Source organism: Crotalus tigris, unplaced genomic scaffold (genome assembly GCF_016545835.1).
Source record: "Crotalus tigris isolate CLP2741 ecotype Arizona unplaced genomic scaffold, ASM1654583v1 scf7180000017774.6281472, whole genome shotgun sequence".
NCBI classification, from domain to species: Eukaryota; Metazoa; Chordata; class Lepidosauria; order Squamata; family Viperidae; genus Crotalus; species Crotalus tigris.
In genome coordinates this window covers 2406721-2427376 of record NW_024096625.1, presented here as the reverse complement: position 1 = coordinate 2427376, position 20656 = coordinate 2406721, and the positions used below count along the sequence as shown (strand labels likewise).

General features: G+C 34.6%; 1 protein-coding gene across 9 annotated transcripts in view; it reads left to right on the top strand.

Annotated features, from left to right (window-relative positions):
* CREB5 (cAMP responsive element binding protein 5) overlaps positions 1–20656 on the top strand; it is a 293130-nt gene that overhangs the window by 260417 nt on the left and 12057 nt on the right. For all 9 annotated transcript variants that reach the window (XR_005556490.1, XM_039341992.1, XM_039341996.1 and 6 more), the window contains one exon: positions 12555–12866. Coding sequence is in view for 8 of the 9 variants with exons in the window: in XM_039341992.1 (XP_039197926.1) it covers positions 12555–12866 (312 nt within the window). In the remaining variant the exon portion in view is untranslated. The remainder of the gene's footprint in view (positions 1–12554; positions 12867–20656) is intronic.

Sequence of the window (20656 nt, the reverse complement as noted above, 5' to 3'; positions counted from 1 at the left end):
TTTTTATTATATTAATGATTATACCGTATGAACATTTTTTCACAGAAGGGATAGACATGAAAGGAAAACATTGGTATTTATATTCCTGTTTTTGTTTGTTTTTGTTTCATTTAGGACCACAGTTTTAATGACTGAGACAATATGCAGAAGCAATTTTAACCTTAATATTTATGAATACTGAATGCATGAAATTAATGGCAAAGGATTAAGTTGCCACTATGCATCTGCATTTGCTTTAGATCTAAAGTAAAATAAATAATGGCATTGTAGAAGCTTAAATAAATAGCATACTAAATTTAACATTATGGGGGAGGGGAAGTAAAGGTTTTTTTAAAAAAGATAAAGGAGTCCCTGCCGACTATAGGGGGCAGTGCTGATCTCCATTTGAAGGCCATTGAGTCAGTGCTGTCCAAAGACATTTTCATGGTCATGTGGCCAAATGACGTCACGGAGCACTGTTACCTTCCCACTGAAGTGGTACCAATTAATCCAGTCATATTTGTCTGTTTTCAAACTGCTAGCTTGGCAGAAAATGGGGTAAGGATGGGAACTCACCTCGTTCCATGGTGGTCGGGTTTCGAACCTGGGCTGCCAGCTTTCGAGCTAACAAGGCCAACGTCTTAACCACTGAGCCACCGCACTGCCCCATAATGGACAAAAGTGCAAAGACATAATTCTGAAAAAGCCTGGATTTCTTTTCAGCTTAAATGTTCTAGTAAGTGAGAATTTTGAGTTACATAAAACAGAGTTTTATGTTCATACTTTTAGCAGTCACCTAAAAAGAAGAGCCAATTTCCTATTTGGACATGTAGTGTACTTTCTAAATCAGTGGTTCTCAACCTGTGGGTCGGGACCCCATTTGGGGTCGAATAACCATTTCACGGGGATCGCCAAACCACGCTGTCCGCCATTTTTTTCTCATTTCCCTAGCTGTCCTACTCCCTCTTATTGATGGCCACACCCACTTGGGGGTCACCACAACATGGGGAACTGTATTATGGGGTCACGGTATTAGAAAGGTTGAGAACCACTGTTCTAAATAGAGAAACTGGAAGACAGTGATTTCCATTCCTATCTTAAACACAAAGTCATGTTGACTTTTAGGAAGATGGTGAAACTTCCCATGGTATAAATTACCAAGAAAAAATGCAACTGAATATATATGACTAATTGCTTAGGAATATTTCTTTCTTCTTAAGTAACCACCATGTGCTCTGGATTTCTTTGAGGTCAACTGTAAACTTTTGCAGTAAATAAACACACCGAGGAGTTGACTTTATTGTTCCACTATCTTAACTTCACAAAGGTTTATTTATTATTCAAATTTATATGTCCATCCATCTCATAGTATGTCATATTCAAAGTATTTTAATTAAATTAAATTGCATCTTTATTATGGTTATAGTCCAGTATAAAATATTTTAATATATTCAGCACACACCATTGGTATTAATATGTGCTGCTGCTAGTTGCCCTTAAATCATATTATCCCAGATTTTGTGCAATTGTCTTGGCTAGATATATCCACATCAGATATATCTGGCCAAGGCAGATTGGGGCACCAGGGTGTTACTGTTCTTGGATTTCTGTAGGGCACCAGGGTGTTCCTGTTCTTGGATTTCTGCTTAGGGGGCACAATAAGGTGTGTTTATTAACTGCATGGAACCTGGCACTAGAGGTGCTGCAATTGCTGTATGCATGGTTTACATATGTATTGTGTGAAGTGACTGAATTACATTTGGGAATGGTCTAACTTGCTCTTTTTTCCTTCTTGTCTTAAAGAGATTTACTCTTAAGATAAAATTTGAGAATGTGTGTTGTAGAGTCATTAATAAATCCAGTTTGAAAAGTCAGTGTCATTCAGATAGCTTGAATGGGAGCGAAGCAGATGGGAATCCTATCCACAAGGGAGGCAATGGAAACAGATCACAAGAAATACTGTACCTCCTTGGGCTGGTTTATATGATTAATTATAAGTTTCCTTCATATAAAATTATTCACTGTAGTTGCAGTAAGAAAATGAAGAACTTATAAAATGTTGATATATGAATTTAAAAAAAATAATGGGATCGTGTACAAGATAAACTCTGAATTCATTGTAGTTCCAAAGGAGAGAAGAAAAAAGATAGATTTAAGACATGCTTAGAAATCACAGAGAAGATCAGAAGTAGTATAGTTGGTCCTTTAAGATTTATGAATGAACCATGACTGCACCTGTAGCAGTGAAGACGTTTCTTTTCTAAATTATTCTTGCTATGGATGCTTTATAATTACACTCATATAAAAATGTTTCCGAGATTTGTTTCAAAGCAGATTTTCATATGAAACAGATGTGTATGGATAAGATGAGAGTTCTAAAATGAAGAGAGTAATATGTGTAGCTTCAGGGAGAGATTAGTGTTCTTATCCCAGATCATAACAAATGTTGATATTTATTTATTTAACTCCAGTTAGAGGTCTGAATAACATGAGACATACATAAGGCATTTGTTTCTATAAAAATCTATCTTTGCATACCATGGACCTCTATGTGACATAAAATGTTGAAGCTTTACAACAGCAAGAAAGGAACCAATCATTTGATCAGGATCGTTTTTTTCAGTCTGATGATTTCATTAATTTTGCTATTCCTATTCTATAGTCAAGGAGGTTACCACCGGAAAGTTCTCTCATAGATGGTTTACAGGTGTTTGAAGGAGACTGAGTCAGACAAATGGAAGAGATATTCCTTTAGGTCAGTATTTCCCAACCTAATAGTTTGCAGATGTGGTAGGTCAGAAACTTTATGAATTACTTTTGGCCAAATTGGTGAAAATTCTAAGAGTTTAGTTCCATAACATCTAAAAGACAGCAGACTATGGAGGTTGATTTATGCCCAAGGTCTGAAGCTGCATTTGGTTTTTTAAGTTAAAACTAGTGTTTTGATTGGGCTTGAAAACAATTCCAAAGCTAGTGAATGCACAAAAGGATAAGCATCGTGCATCCACAATATTTGTCCCAATTAATACTTAGTAAAATTTGAGATAAAACTTGTTAAAAAATCTTTCTATGCAATTAAAACATATGTGCTGTAAATCAAATTCTGAAGGCAGAACAAGAAGCAATAGATAGAAACTAATCAAGGAGAGAACCAACCTAGAAACAAGGAAAAATTTCCTAGCAGTTAGATCAATTAATCAATGGAATAGCTTACCTCTAGAAGTTTTTTAAAAAGAGATGGGACAATCATTTGCCTAAAATGATATAGGATCTCCTGCTTGAGGTTGGACTAGAAGTCCTCCAAAGTCCCTTCCAACTCTGTTATACTGTTAAAATATTTAATATGCCCATATTGAATTCATTATTAATTCATTAATTCAGGAATGGTGGTTGTTTTAAGTGATGCATCAAATAAATATTTGCCATCACCATCCCACCCTTCTTCCATCATCTTCTTTCCATTATCCTAAGTTCTTTGGATGGGAATTATCTTTTCCAATTTTGGACTGTTCTGTATTGACAGTGAAACTGATTTAAAATAATGAGGTTTTGTTTCTAAAATCAAATATTGGGAAAGACAAGAGAAAACAAAATCGTTCCAAACATTTTATTTCATTCTTTTATTTCCTTTGTATTCTCCTGGAAGATTAGATTTTAAGTTTTTCTTTCTGGATTTAAAAGAAGGAAAGAAAATAACATATTGCTAAAACTGCAGCTAAAAGCCTAGAAAATTTTCCTATTTTGTATGTTCAGCTATGTAGGGTAATACTATGAAGATTTTCCTCTTCAGTGTTCATGACATTTGATAAAAATAACAAGTCAATGTTGCTGGGACAAAAAAAAATGCCTTAATGCATGTTTTTTGACACTCCTGCTGCAGAAATTCTGTACACCTTGCTTTGTGATTGGATATTTAAGTTGTCTTCCAGAAGAAGAGATAATGTGGACCAATCAAATTAATTATCCAATAATTCTCTATGTACTGCCAATTGAAACAGCATCAATCTCATGATTAATTATAACTGGAAAAGAATTAGTCCTTGACCTGCCTCCACCAAATTCTCCTTGGACTGGGAAGGTTGTTTGACATGCCTTCCCCAGGTGCTTCCTGCCTCTCCTACAACTTCTCTTTTATACTTTGGAAATCTTCCAAGGAGAGGTATGAAAAGATTTTTTTTCTGGCTATGCTGATAACAGATTATTAAGCATCTAGACTTTGGCAGGATGCAAACAGTGTGTGGGAAAAAGAGATCGCCTGTTCTACCAGAAAGGAGAAATCAGATCCAAAGCTGCCACAACTTAAACATACGAGATGTTTGTTAAAATGAATGGGGTTTGTGATGTGGTTTGCTAGCTTAATGCTACAGGATCTTCTTTCTCCAGTTGTATCTTTGCTTAATGCTAAACAACTTTATGGCTCCTGTGATAGGGTTTCATTCACATACCCACATGGAAAACAGTTGAACAGTTGAAAGAATAGTTGAACCTCTTCTCTATATATCAATGATCTCAAAAGAATAAGCAGAGCCTTTGTAACAGTGATTATAGATCAGGGGTAGGCAACCTTGGCTCTTTTATGACTCATGGACTTCAACTCCCAGAATTCCTGAGCCAGCATTGCTCAGCTTGGATACCTCTCCCTTTCCGCTCAGCATGGCTGGCTCACGAATTCTGGGAATTGAAGTCCACAACTCATAAAAGAGCCAAGGTTGCCTACCCTTGTTACATTAGAGATACATTATATATAAAATAATCTGAAATATTATTTATACAATTGAGGATAAATCCGGACCATTTTTTATTAACCTAATGACTTCCAGATTGTTGGACCACAATTTCTTCAATCCACAATATTGGATTAGGGCAAAACATAATACCAGCCATATACCATAACTGGAAATACAAAGACTATATTTCAATATTATTATGTTAAATATATTTGCAGAATATACTGCAGCTATCTATGTTCTATAGTATAGTTCTCCCCTTTTAATCATTAAATCTCTAACTGTGTTGGCTACATAAATACATGATGTTAAATCAGTTTGTTAAACATATCAGTGGCCTAGTTTGCATATAAAATTGATTAAATTTAATTATTAAATAGGTGAATACGGTCAATGGATGAGTCCATAGGGTAGAAGGCTGAATTTATCAGATTTTCTTATCCAGAATCCCTCTTGATCCTTAGATATTCCTTGCTACCACTTCTATCTTCCAGGATAGCAGACATCCCACCCTTAACCCATGTATGAGAGAATTACGACCTGTATTGCTTTTTGGCAGTCAGCAACCTAACCTCCATCAGCACCAAATTTTCTTTAATGCAACCAGGTTTTTATGACTAGAATTTTCATTCTTGTTCAAATGTTCCAGGAATTTTTTTTAACTGAAAAACTTTGAACACCACCACCTAGAGGATTCTGCAGTTCCTTCCCATCTAGATGTATAGACCAATCTAATAAAAGGTAAACTAAATTAAATTTATTACAGTGAAAAAATCATTTTATGCATTAAAAAGCAAATATTCAAGAAAATCATGAGAAATCAGCAATATTAAAGGAAATTGCAATGTTCTATTAAGACTGCATTATAAGCTGGAAAAAGTCTGATTTTTAACAGACTATTAATTTACAAATCACAGGAAAATTATAAATAGAAACAATATCCTTGTGTCCAGCTTGAAGTATGGACAAGGATGAAATTACATATAATGCACTAGATTGTTAAGTGCAATGAGAACATGAATCAATGAGACATGAGTTAGCATAACACAAATAAATAGATATGAAACCTATTGCAATGGCTGGCTAAACATTTTAACTATAGCTGTAAAAATTTGAAATTTTGAAAAAGTATTTGTAAGTTTTAATTACTTGGACACCGGTGGGGATTACTGATACTCTTGTGATTTTCCCAGCTTTGGTTCACTGATCAAATGAAGCTGAAAATAAAGTTTTCCCATTTTGTGTTAGACCCATCGTCACTGGAAGAAGTTGTTGAATTTACAGTAGAATATTTCCTTGTAGTATATGGCTACATTTAAAATTGTATTTTTCTGATCTTCAAAGCATTTTATACCATCTTTTTTTCTCCTTTCCCTTTTATTCTTATAAAGCTTAACCCTCTTTATTCTTATAAAGCTTAAACCCAAAGGGAAACCTCTTATAGAGTTTCCATTAAGACACACAGCTGTTATTTCTATAGAACACAGTTCTAGAAGCCAGTTATTAAATTTAAAAAAATTATCTTAAAAACATTTTTTACATTATCACCCTCAAAAGCTACTCATAATAGTGAATCTCAGACATTTGATATAATGTGAAGGTGACACTTCCTTGAACTCAAGGAGAAGACTTACAGCAGTTCATTTAGTGACTGTTCAAAAATACAGCGGCAATGAAAAAAGTGACTTATGACTGTTTTTCACTGTTACAACCTTTCCAGCATTCCCATGATCGTGTAATCAAAATTCAGATGCTTGGCAACTGGTTCATATTTATGACCATTGCTGTGTCCCAAGGTCACATGATTACTTTCTGTGACCTTCTGACAAGCAAAGTCACTGAGAAAACCAGATTCAGTTAACAACCGGTTTACTAACTTATCAGTTGCAGTGATTCACCTAACAGCTGTGGCAGGAATGGTTGTAAAATGGGGCAAAACTCACTTAAGAAATGTCTTATTTAACAATAGAAAATTTGGGTTCCATTATGGTTGTAAATTGAGGACTGCCGGAAATTTAGTCTTATTCCTGAATGAAATTGTGAATTGTAGAGTTAGATAACCATATATATCTTGGAACCAACATGGACAGGGACGATGACAGCAAGAAAGAACAACCAGCTGAAACGGCAGCATTGGATATGCCAATGCCAGAAAAGCAGCGAGATGACTGTGCGGGGCAGAACATACACTCCACGCAGGCAGGGCATGAGGAGAGGAGCAGGGCGCCTAAATTCAAACAGCTGTCAACGAGCGCGATGGAAACAACAACAGAGTAATTAACCACGGGGAGCGGGAGCCGAATAGACTGGTAACACACTCGTTAGCCAAACGCTTGGCGTTACCGAGACTATAAGAACGTGATTGATTCTCAATCCTGTCTAGAACTCTGACGATGCTGACGAAAGCTAAGTTTTTAAATAAATTCTTCAGTCTCAGTGATCTGTGTTTTAGTTTTTGAATATGAATATATTCTGTAGAAATATTCATGGATTTCTACAGAATGGGACAGAAAGCAAATGCTACCATGCAGACTCTGACCTTTACCTGCTTCAGTGAGATGACATCACAATACAAATATGAAAAATTGCAATTTGCATCATGATATCTCTATACATGTTTCATTACATTGACATCGTTATGGCTACACAGAAAAAGGAGGTATACATTTTTAACTTGCTAAGCAATTTCATCACCTCTCTACCATTCTGTATTTTAAATCTGCTCTCAATGTAATTTGTAGACTAGAGAATTATGGGCAAAAAGAAAAAAAGAAATCTGGCTCACAAGTACTTGATGTCAACGCTGCAAATATTGTATATTCTTGCTTTTGACAATATGAAGAATTGTCTGGTAACTATGGGGTTAATAAAGAGCAGAAGGGGCATTGGGGGTAAAGCCCAGGAAAGAAAGAGGAAGAAAACATTTGACCTTCACATTAATTGGATAATGTGAGATATGACGGCTAATTTAGGGAGGGAACATGCTGATAATTTAACTGCTCAGAGGAAGAGAACTTAGATCCTACCATCCCTCCGTTGTGCCTGTGCCGACATTTTGTAACAATAAAAGACTTTTAGGAAAATAAATGCCTGGAAGTTCTTTGGAATGTTTCATTAGCTGGAACCACATCACTTGAGCCAAAACGGATATAAAGAGCAAGTGGGGAAGTGTTGTGCCCTAAGAGACTTGAAGTGTCAGCATGCATTGAGTAAATCCTTGTCTTTGATCACATCATTGCCAGCCTTATCTCCCAGGTATTATAGATGCTTGTTTTGTCAAAACATGCATCAGTGAGGAAAATTTTACTTTAATAGCAATGTGACTTCAGGCCACCTGTTTAGCAAGTGGGATGAAGAAGTGGACATTTCCTTTAATGAGGATCAGCAAGATATCTCCAATTCATGAATAGATGGAAGTAAGAATGAGCCCATAGATTGAGTAACTCAGAAATTGAAGTCCCAGGTTAATTGAAAAGATCAGCAGTTTTGCATTTTCTAAACCAAAGGATATTTCAAACACTTATTCTTTAAACCATTACTCATTTTCTAATACAGTTCTTTACTTATCATAGTGATGAAGAAGTCTAAATATTTTTATTAAGGATCTTCAATTCTGTTGCTGAAGAGATAGTGAAGCTTTGTGCGTGTGTGTTTTAATTAACCCAAGTAGATTAATGTGTTTACAAAAAGCTTCTTTTGTGCGGATTTGCATCAAATATTGTCACAGAAAGGTAACAGAGATTCATGATTTGGAGGGGTGGTTTTTAAAGGCCTTTTGTCTGAAAAGGTTAAAAAGGGGGGAATCAGTAACTTTAATGAAAAGCAGAACATAGGGTGTGGGTAATTAGTAAATTTTTGTTCGAGCAATATAAGCCTCATGTCAAAATAGAGTTGATCTATCATAAAACTAAAGAGAGATTGGATCTGCTTCTATAGAACTAGCTAAAGTAGATTCATTTACCAGGGCATTGAGCCACCTTCCATTGGGCAAAGTGAACAAGAAGCTTTTAAACTACAGAGACAAAATAAAAATTCCCCTTATTGAGATGACCCAGCTGCACATCAAGCTTTTCACTGTCTTCCTGATTTGCCTTCTCAAATAAATAAACGTGGTTGAAGGGTCTATAGGAACAAAATAGAATAATGTATTCTTTGGAGAATGAAAATTGCGTCAAGGAGTTAGTTGTTTATGTAATAAGGTAAGATGTTCCTTTGTATATTAACATCCTTCTCATCCCACAAACTTAAGGAAATTGGGTAAGAAGGAAAGGGAGAAAGAGCCTGCTTGTGTAATATGTCATTTATAACAGCAAATGGGGCAATATACCATCAAAGAAGAATCGTTTGAATAAACAGTGCGTGGGCACATTTACCGACTAATAGTCACCATTTATAAAAAAAATTGGCAAATACAAGTTTGTGGGAGTTTTGCATTTGGATTGCATGAACACACTTAATAATATATTGCTGGTCCTTTACCAAAATAATGGTAGTTTTCCAACCTACTTCATTCAGCAGATTCTACTTTGAAAAAGAATGCCTTGTTTGAAAAAGATGGTACATTTTTTTATATCTTCCCTATTTTTGGATGCATTTTTCAGGTGTTACTATTGTTTTGTAGTTAGGCAACAGCATGTGTTCATATTTAACAATTAGGATAGCTGTGGATATTTTTTCATTTGTGTGTACAGCAGAAAGAACAGTAAGCAAAGTTTGATGTACTTGTGTTTTTGTGCAGGAGGTAAGAATCATTTAGAATTTCTTGATAACTCTTTTCTTTCACTTACTAGCTTGTGATGTTTCTGTGCCTTTTTACAGTAAATCTAAGCAAATATATTTAGAGAGGAAGGATGGATGGGTGAGTGGGTGGGTGGATGGATGGATGGACTAATTTGCAAAGTCAGATGAATGGCATAAAGTCATTGGGTGTTTCTGTATTTATTTATTTTGATCAGATCCCACAATGTGTGTATTATCATGATGCAAATTGGTAAAGAGGACTATTTAAACATGATACATTTCAGTCCTCATAATTTATGGTCCAGATCATTTGTGGATTAGTCCAAAGGAATTCATTTCATACCATTTAATATCACATTTTGATATATTTTGCTTGCACTATATTCTCTTTTATGCCAAGTATTATGTATTAAGGATCTAATGACTTAAACTTAACATCAATCCTTTCTTTTTTCTACTTTCTACTTTGAACACTCTCTTTTGTGTCATTATTTCTTTCTGTTTTATAGCTCATGTTGTCTTTAATGAAACAAAAAAAGTTTCAAATGATATTTTCAAATGAGTTCATCCATATTCTATGACATTTCTTATATGTTCTTTCATAAATCTGAATTTAAATATTACACATACAATACACATGCATAGTAGATTCATGTTATTTTAGTATGCAGTTTTCTCTTAACATTTACATCTTTATTATTAGAATTGATGGTTCATAATTAATTAAACAAAATCAGACCAATACTAAAGTATGTTAACATATATTTCAGTCTATATGATGATGACATCTTTAAAGTGAAGAGTTTCTTAAGGCAGAATTTGCAGCTCTTGTTTTCTTTCTTAACAAGTTATTGTTGATCACTTCTTTCCGTTAAGTCAATAAAAGTTATTGTTAATGAGACTAATTTTGGTCTCTTCGATTCTGAAATTTGAAAGTGCTTTTTCTTTGCTCAGTCTCTTGTCAAACCAAGAATCATCAGAGATATTTCAACAATTTCTGATTCCTTGCTTCTCACATATCCAATTTTTCACCAAAAAAATCTCCATAAAGTGCTATAATATACTAAAAAGTTAAAAAACTATTTATAGACATTTTTCAGATTCTTGTAAGTGGTTTATATATTATACATATGTCCAGTGTAAGAATTTTTTACATCCTCCCTAAATAGAGAGAAAAATTAAAATATATTTAAAGATATTTCTCATTAACAAAAAAATATGGTATTGACACTGATTTTTTTTCTTTCAGTATTTGTTAAAAAAAATTAACGATGTGTTTTCGTATATTAAATTGCAATATGCTTTATAGAGAAACAGTATTCTGTGTTCCAGTTATTTTTAAAAACCAATACAGAAGTTTAACAATTTAAACTGGAAACAGACTATTGAATTTAACAGTTTTAATAGCTTTTCAGTAATTGATGATTAAAGGTATTTTAAAACAAGTAATATTGTTTATATTTTGTTTATATTTTAAAGGACTTACCATTGCCCACCATAGTAATTTTATTTCAAAATAAATATACCATATATTACTAATAAAGCATTACAAATTGTATTCAAATATTCTCTTCTAAACAGAAAACATCTTCTATTTACTGGCAAACCATTTTCTTCCAAGTGAAGTGTAAGGAAGAAGAAAATTATTTCAAATACAAAAAGGGTTTTCTGTTTGTACAACTTTTTGTGCAAGATGTTTTTATTGAATTCTAGAAGACAAAGGTTGAAACTTGGAAATGTCTTACATGTCATTTATGCCATATCATAAAATAACTCTGGATACATTGTGGTCACTCATCACACAGCATTCTGCTAGTACTTGTGCAAGAATTCATGAATGGTATGAACACATTTCTTCCTTTTCGTTTTTAAGATCCAGTTATAGTGAATTCCCATTAGGCCGCAAATCAGATTTTAAGTGGTACGGTATGCCTGTATAAAATCCCCTTCTGAAATTCTATGATACTATATTGAGTTACATGTTTATTAATTTGTTTTTAGCTATGCCTGAATATGCTGTACTGCACTTAAAATACATGAGCACTTTGATGTTTAAAGCCATCAGTTTTTTTTTCTTGCACTATATGATTTGCTTTGTTTTTTTATTTTATTTTTTATTTATTTATTTTAGATTTAGAGGTAATCTAGAAAGTAAAAAAAGAGAAACTCTTTGTTTCTTTTTTATTCTAGTCCAAGTATGAAAAAGAACTGAAAAAATAGTATATTATCATAGATTAATGTTTTATTTCTTTATCAAGCTTGGGAAGATTGCAACTAGAAATTATTTGAGCTCATAATGTATAGCTCATAAAGAGAGAGTCAACCTGTTCTCCAAAGCACCCGAAGGCAGGACAAGAAGCAACGGATGGAAACTAATTAAGGAAAGAAGCAACCTAGAACTAAGGAGAAATTTCCTGACATTGAGAACAATTAATCAGTGGAACAACCTGACTCCAGAATCTGTGAATGCTCCAACACTGGAAGTTTTTAAGAAGAGACTGGATAGCCATTTGTCTGAGATGGTATAAAGTTTCCTGCCTGAGCAGGAGGCTGGACTAGACGACTTCCAACCCTATTATTATTATTATTATTATTAGTAGTAGTAGTAGTAGTAGTAGTAGTAGTAGTAGTAATCATCACACAGTCAGCCAGATGTTCAGACTGGATTTGGCATTTTGTCTACCTATCGAGTCCTTACCAAGGACCTGGGATAGGCAGATGTGGATGTTTGATGGTATTACAGATATCGTTGTGGGATGGAATTATTACTATTATTATTATTATTGTTAGTGTTAGTGTTATTATTTATACCCCTTTAATAGTAAACTATCTTAAACCAGTTAAGATGATTTGTAAGTCAGGTGTTTGTGTTATTTATGCCCTCAGGGGGAAACTGTTTCCTACGGAAGGTGGGCATTATCCTGCCACAATTAAGCATGTTTAAACACAGAGATGTCATGAATAGAAATACACACTGAATGGAGCAAAAATGCACTGTCCTACATAAATTGTTTGTAACATATTCCAATAATCAGCTGCATGCTCCATTTTAATACTGTTTTCTTTATTTTTTTTCTTTTTCTTTTATTTTCTTTCTTTTTTTTATAGAGGTTGAAAGCAGCTTTGACTCATATTCCTGCGGGCATCTCCAATGGAAATATGAACACCGTGGGTCATATGATGGAAATGATGAGTTCTCGACAAGACCAACCAGCCCACCATCATATGCACTCACATCCACATCAACACCAGACCCTTCCACCCCATCATCCGTACCCCCATCAGCATCAGCACCCAGTACACCATCCTCATCCTCATCACCAGCACCAGCACCATCATTCTCATTCACATCTTCAGGCACACCCAGCACATCATCAGACTTCGCCACATCCGCCACTGCATACAGATGGCCAAGCACAGGTAGAGCTTTCTAACCTTTCTTATGTGAAGATGGATATTAAAAATAAGAGTTTGTTGTGGCTTTTTTTTTTTTGCAGATTTAATTCTCCTGCATCATTTTTGTAATTTTGATTTTGCCAAGTCAAGAAAGAAAAGCATATATTATAGGTCTTGAGTAGTTTACCAGAGGATTCTGATTAGGCAATATTACCTGACAGACAGACAGACAGTCAGATGGATAGATTTTTCCTTATTTCAGTAATAATAATAATACACACACACACACACAGAGAGAGAGAGAGAGAGAGAGAGACTATAGATATCTTTTTGTCATTCTTCTCATACATAGGACTTGAAACAAATAGTCATAGAACTTCCGCAGTAAATCTGGAGATGGTTTCCAATGTCAGGTGCCCCTTCCACTGGAAAATTTCTCTTTCTCATTTTCTCTCACCTTGGGTGCGTTTCTTTCTCAGTACCATAGGACTGCACTCTTTTTTTTTTTAATTGAAAATTTTTAAAATTTTTTACAAAAAAGTTCCCTTCCCCGAATCCTCCCAACCCACCCCAACCCTCCCCCAACCTTCCCAAAGCTGAATACAGGCTTGATTAAAATTTAAAAGAAAAAATTTTAAACACAAATAAACCATATACAAATTTGGTTACAATAATTAAACAAATCATAAAATACTTTAACACCAATATTTAAAAAACAGAAAGAGAAAAAGAAAAGAAACAAGAAAAAGAAGAAGAAAGAGAAAAAAAATTAGAAAAAGAAAAAAATATATATCTAAAAAATATCTTAAACTTTAAATATAAATTATTCAAAAGCTAAATAATATTTTTATATCATACTTGTATTGTATAAAATTTATCCATCTTTTCCATACCAAAAGGTACTTCTCTTGCGATTGATCTTTCAAGAAAGCCGAAATCTTTGCCATTTCTGCTAAGTAAGAAACTTTAAGAAACCATTCTTGCAAAGTAGGCAAAGATTCTTTCTTCCAACATTGCCCTACTAACAACCTAGCCGCTGTAATTAGATTTAACATTACTATAGTTTCTTTACTGTCACAATCAGAAACAATACCCAACAAAAACAATTGTGGAGTAAATTTTATCCTTCTTTTAAAAATTCTTTGAATATTCCACCATATCTTAATCCAAAAAGCTTTTATGTTTTTGCATAACCACCAAATATGATAATATGTGGCGTCCAAGCAACCACATCTCCAACATTTAGGCTGCAAGTTTGAATACATACGAGACATTTTTTGTGGATCAAGGTGCCATCTATAAAACATTTTATAAAAGTTTTCCCGTAAATTTTGGGCTTGTGTAAATTTGACATTTCTCACCCAAATAATCTCCCAAGTATCTAATGGAACCAATTCATCAAAATTTTGTGCCCATTTAACCATACAATCTTTAACTAGTTCTGCTTCTGAATCCAATTCCACTAACACCCATAAATTCTTTTGATATGGGTTCGTCTTTGATCTTTTATTTGTTTTAACAAATTCTCATCCTCTCTGAGCAAACCCACCTTGCAATCTATCTTCCACCTTTCCAATAATTGTCTATACTGAAACCATGAATAAATGATATTTTCTTGTATTAAATCTTCCATAGATTTTACCTGCCAATTTTTACCATCCCATTTAAGTAATTGTATATAAGAGATACTATCCATCTTAACTCCTCTCCTTATCCCTTCTATCGCATGCCATGGGATAGCCCATAATGGAATTCTAGAGTCACTTCTGTAATATTTCTTCCAAACCCAAAGTAAGGAAGTTCTTAAAATATGACACTTAAAAACCCTATCAACCTTTTTATTAAAAATTAAATAGGCATGCCATCCAAAAAGTAAATCCCATCCCTCCAAAAGGAGTACATCTACATTAGTTAAATTAACCCAGTCACTAATTAATGTTAACACCACAGCATCATAATACAATTTCAGGTTCGGTACCTTGAGCATAGGACTGCACTCTTAAAATGATGAAGGTGTGAGCTCTTTTATTTGATTTTACATTTTTCTATTTAAGAATGCCATTTTTGTACCATATTTTGACAAAGAACCTTGAGTTATTTTTCCATATTGTAAAGCTATACTGAATGCTTTATGTAGCAGAATTATTTATTGTAGGTTAAATTGTATGTTTCCCACTACATATTTGCATTTTTGCTATGGATAATCACTACCAGCAGTTTGCTGCTCCATTAATGGTGCAGAAGTTCAAGTGTTCATTGCTACAAAATTTCTTTCAGTGCAGTGAGTGCTGACTTTGTGAGTGCTGACTTTGTATGCAATTTGTTTTTTATGTATCATAACAATCCACATGTCCAAGACTATGTTAACAATGTGATGGAGTTTTTTGTAGTTGTTTTTAAAGAGCTTGTGGAAATATAAATGATTTCCCTCTCCACATTATCCACTTGCTTGATTATTCTTTTTCTTGCTCCTTTGCTACAAGAAAAAAAAAACTAATTAAAATGTTGATAGATTGCATATATATGTACAGTATTATGCATTTAAAATATAGATTTATCCTTTCAGTGTGGTATAATAATTAGTTGATTATCTGCCACATGTATAACATCCAAAGGCTCAAAATGAACAAAAGAAAGCAAAGGCTCAGAACGAACAAAGACTTGCAACAGAAATCAAGAATAATAAAAAAAAGTTTATTCTAACACATTAACAAGAAAGACGTCAAGGAAACTGTAGGTCCACTAAAGAGAGAAGATGGCAAGGAAATAGCAGACAACAGGGAGAAAGCAGAGCTGCTTAATTCATAATTGCAAAAAGAAACTATAGCCCAACATACCATTTCAAAAGACAAACTAGAAACAAAAAATAAAATAAGCAAGAAAATGGTAAGAAAATGGTAAATGGTAAGAGAACACCTTGACAAGTATAAATCACCGGGACACAACAGAGTTCTGAAGGAGCTGGCAGATGTTATCTCAGAACCATTACACCACATCTTTCATAAATTCTGGAGCACTGGGGAAGTACCTGAGGATTGGAAAAGGGCTGATGTAGTTCCCATCTTCAAAAAAGGGAAAAAAAAGGACCCAGGAAACAACAGACCAATCATTTTAACATCAATACCTGGGGAAAGATAATAAAAAACCAGATCTATGAAGAACTAGAAGCAAACAAAGTTATATCTAGTAACCAGCAAGGGTTTGTTAAAAACAGATCATGCCAAACCAATCTTATTTCATTCTTCGATAAAGTGACTAAACTAGTAGTCCAGCAAAATGGCGTGGATGTAGTATACTTAGACTTCAGTAAGGCATTTGATAAAATAGACCACAACCTACTCCTTGGTAAGCTAGAAAAAGATGGACATCACCACAACATCACCACCAGATGGATCTGTAGCTGGTTGGCAAACTGTACTCAACAAGTAGTCCTCAAAGGCACTACATCCAGATGAAGAGAAGTAAGCAGTGGGTTACCACAAGGTTCTGTCTTGGGCCCAGTACTCTTCAATATCTTCATAAATGACTTAGATGAGAGAATTGAAGGGAAACTCATCAAATTTGCAGATGACACCAAACTGACTGGAGTAGCCAACACCCCAGAAGACAAATTTAGGATCCAAAAAGATCTTGACAAACTTGAACAATGAGCCCTATCCAACAAAATGAGTGTCAATGTGGACAAAAGCAAAGTTTTACGTTTAGTACAGATTGACTGAGACCTGGCTCAAAAACAGTAACTGTGAGAGGGACCTTGGCATCCTAGTGGACAATCACTTGACTATGAGCCAGCAGTGTGCAGCAATTACCAAAACAGCTAATACAATCCGGTTTTATAAAGAGAGGCATAGAATCAAGATCACCCGAAGTATTAGTACCACTTTATGAAACCCTAGTAAGATCACACCTGGAATACTGCAGCCAATTTTGGTCACCATATCACAAAAAAGATGTTGAGAGTTTGGAAAAAATTCAGAAAAGAGCAGCTAAGATGATCCAAGGCCTGGAGACTAAAACATATGAAGAACAGCTGTGGGACTTGGATTTGGCTAGTCTAAAGAAAAGAAGAAATAGGAGAGCCATGATAGCAATATTCCACCAAGAAGGGGAGGTCATGTTATTCACCAAAGCACCAGAGGGAAGAACAAGAAACAATGGCTGGAAACTGATCAAAGAGAGAAGCAACCTGGAATTAAGGAGAAACTTCCTGAAAGAGAGGACAAATAACCTGTGGAACAGCTTGCCTCCAGAAATCGTGGGTGCTCCCTCACTGGAGATTTTTAAGAAGAGGCTAGACAATCACTTGTCTGAGATAGTAAAGGTTCTCCTGCTTGAGCATGGGGCTGGACAGAAGATCTCCAAGGTCTGTTCTGATCTTTCAGCTCTGTTCTTTTCTATTCATAGTAAGTAATATTTAGGTCTGAAGTTAAGACTAGGAATTTTCTTTACTTCTCATTCACTACCCTTCATTCTACCACAGAGATGGGAAACGATGGCCTCTTTATTACTTGTGGACTTCAACTGGCTCAGGATTTCTGGAAGTTAAAGTCCACAAGTCATAAAAGGGCCATCATTCTCCATCCCTGCTCTACAGTATGACTCTTTAAAACAGTTGAATCTGTATGGAACTGAATTTAAATTATTTTCCTAGAGTTTAAATGGACCTATATACATTTGCAATTGCAGATTTGATAGTAGCAGGTATGTCTTCCTCAGCTGTTCACACTGAAACAATTGTTATTACTTCTTAGATAAAAAACATCTTTGTGATATAACACTCACACTTTAGCAAATGAAGCAAGAGAAGAAATAGCCTGCTTTCAGAATGTTGAGAGTGATTCCCCCCCCTCCCTCAAAAACATTGTGCTTAGAGGATAAATGGCGATTTTAAGATCTATAGGTCAGCTAGACAACAGAACAGTTTCAGTTCCTCATGGGAATGCAAAAGTAATGACACTTTTGAAGAGGGCATTGCCTGGGATAAAAGATGGTTTGAGTGAGTAATAAACATAAGGTTATTACTTTCCAAACCCATATATAATTCCCCTCAGTACTGGCCCCTTTAAGGTCAGACTGCTTCAACAGACACATTAATCTTATGGTACAGTTTACTAATTATTAACCAACTCTATGTATTGAACCAAATTCTTAATTTTCATGGTTCATGTCAAATCCAAAGCTTGTTGCTAGGAGTCACATTTCCCTTTTGCCATAATTTTGATTATGTTATGCCACATCCCTGTATTAAATTTCAAACTTTTCAACAGCCAGCGGAAACCTAATGAATTATCTTTTATAAATGAATGACTAAAAATGTAAGGGTGTAAAGAATAAAAGAAACATAACAGATTCAGGAATCAAGACAAAATCCAATTTTTACTAGACCCCTTTTCTTTTGCTGCTTTGTATGAAATGGATTAACTCACATATTACATACATTTGTAATTACATCAAATGGATTCTTAGGGCTCTAGGAATTTTTTAGCATTACATTTTGTTTATGAAAATGTTTATTATAATTAAGTCTCAAGTATTCATGATTTTGTAATATCAAATTTAAAAATATATAGTATCTGAGAAATATAATAGAACTTAATAACTCCATTCTATGATTTTCCTAGTAGTTTTTTTTTTTAAAGTAACAATTCTACCTTACTTAATTTATTTCAACTTCGTCCTGCCAACATTTCAAGGTTAGACTCAGAAGGAAAAATATAGAAATTAATTGTAATTAACACTTAATAACATTTGTTCCTTGGAAAAGGAGCTACTGGTTTTTTTGCTACTATAGACTAACGTAGCTTTTATCCTACAGTGAGAAGCACAAAACGTAGAATATATTTAGAATTTCCAAATTGTTTCTGTCCAAATATTGGAAAAATGCAAGATTGGATTTCATCTGCTTAATTTGAAAATACTACATCAATCTTTTGTTTGTTTGTTTTAACTATCTTTCAAATTAACATATTTCCAGTAATCTCTACATATTTTAATTATTTTCTGCTCAGTTAACTTGGAGCAAAGCTGCTAAAAGGCAGAAGCGATTGTTTTGTCTCTATAAGAGAAAATTAATTTAAAAGTGATAATAGAAACAGCATTTATAATTTTAAGTATAAATGTAGAAAGGTGTTGAAATATACACATTTATTTATTTATTGTGCAAATATTTAGTGACTCCAAAAATGTTGCTTGATAGTTTAAAACAGACCTTTAAATTCTTTACATTTCAGATAAGTAAATATCAGTATTTTATTATAGATATCTGGCTTTACTCAGCCTCAGCTTTTCATGTCAATATGGCTTATAGACGTGGGGAACACATCATGTATTCCTTTGAGCATGATTATATACCTGAGTTCACATGTGAAATGAAGTGTTCTTGTAAGTATTTCTAAGTCTGCGGGAAAGCAGGCTGCCTCTTTAAGTCCTCTCCTGGACAGCACATTAACCTTAGCTATAAAACTGTGCTGAGGCAGTTAGGCAGTAGTAGTGCTACTACATGGAGGAACCAGAAGAAGAAAAGGTGGAAAAAGAAGTAATAGAAGAAGAAGGAGGAGGTGGTGGTGGTAGTAGTAGTAGTAGTGTGTGTGTAAGTAAAGCAGCTTGAAATAGTCTGAAATAGTTAAAGAGATAATTATTCTCTAGCTGTACTTACAAGGAGTAGGAGTACTCACAAGGAGAATAGTAACAGTGGAGTAGTGGTATGTAATGAGTAATTGTGAATGCTTGTGTGAGTATTGTTTGGAGCCTTGTGTTGTGTTGGCTCTTTTGTACTTAAACTCACCAAATTGGGTTTAATTAAAAGAACTTGTGACAACCACATAGTTTGATCTTGGCTTCTTAATCTGGTTGCTTAGTTTATCAGATACTCATAGTCTAGAGGTGCCCTACATAGTGTTATTAGGATTTACTGTTTGTCAATAGCTGGAAGCTAAACAGCTTATGAAAGTTTACATGACACTATAAATCCACCAACATCATCTCCTACCATTTTAAGGTAGGATAAATATCCCACAAGTATATCTACAACATACTAAAGTTTATTATCGGAGTTGTAACCAGATTTAGAATAGGCCTATTTTATTTCAAAATTAAAATAAAATTCTGTAGTGAAAAATCCATCATGATGGCTTTCAATTTTAAACATATTTATAAAATGATTTGCTCAAACCTCTTGCTTTAGTCTTTCTGTTTACGCTAAACTAGAAAGCCATATTTTATTAATTCATATACTTATATATATCCAAAATAAAATGAACACCAAGGTATTGATTAAAACTATAAAAGTTTAATTTAAAAACGCCAAGCTTTTTTGGATTTCATCTGCTAGATAGACAAAGATGGGGAGAGATCATTAGACCTGACACCTCACCGATGCTCAGAAAGAAACAGGATGACCCATTTGAGGGGAAAGAAGCGATCCCCCCACTCCGCATCGTCAGCTGGCTCAAAAACATATGGAGTGCGGGGCGACACCGAGCATGACAGCAAGCTTGCGGACGCTCCGGAAAGCAAGGAGGAAAATGAGTCCTGACGGAGAGGTGCGTGAGAGCTAATGAGATCAGCTCGCTGCGTCTTGTGCCGACAACACCCCTGGACTCCAAAGACTCCTGTCATGCACGCGCAGGAGCGAGAGGCGTCGGAATGAGGAGAAGAATAGGGAAGGAGCATTGTGATGCTCAGGAAGATCGCAACTCCACCCCCCCCCCCAGATCAAGACCTCGGATTGTGGTATACGCGATGGGAGCACAGAGAATAAAAAGGAAGGGAAGTGTGTGATGGCCAAAGATAATTATAACCATGAGATCACCCCC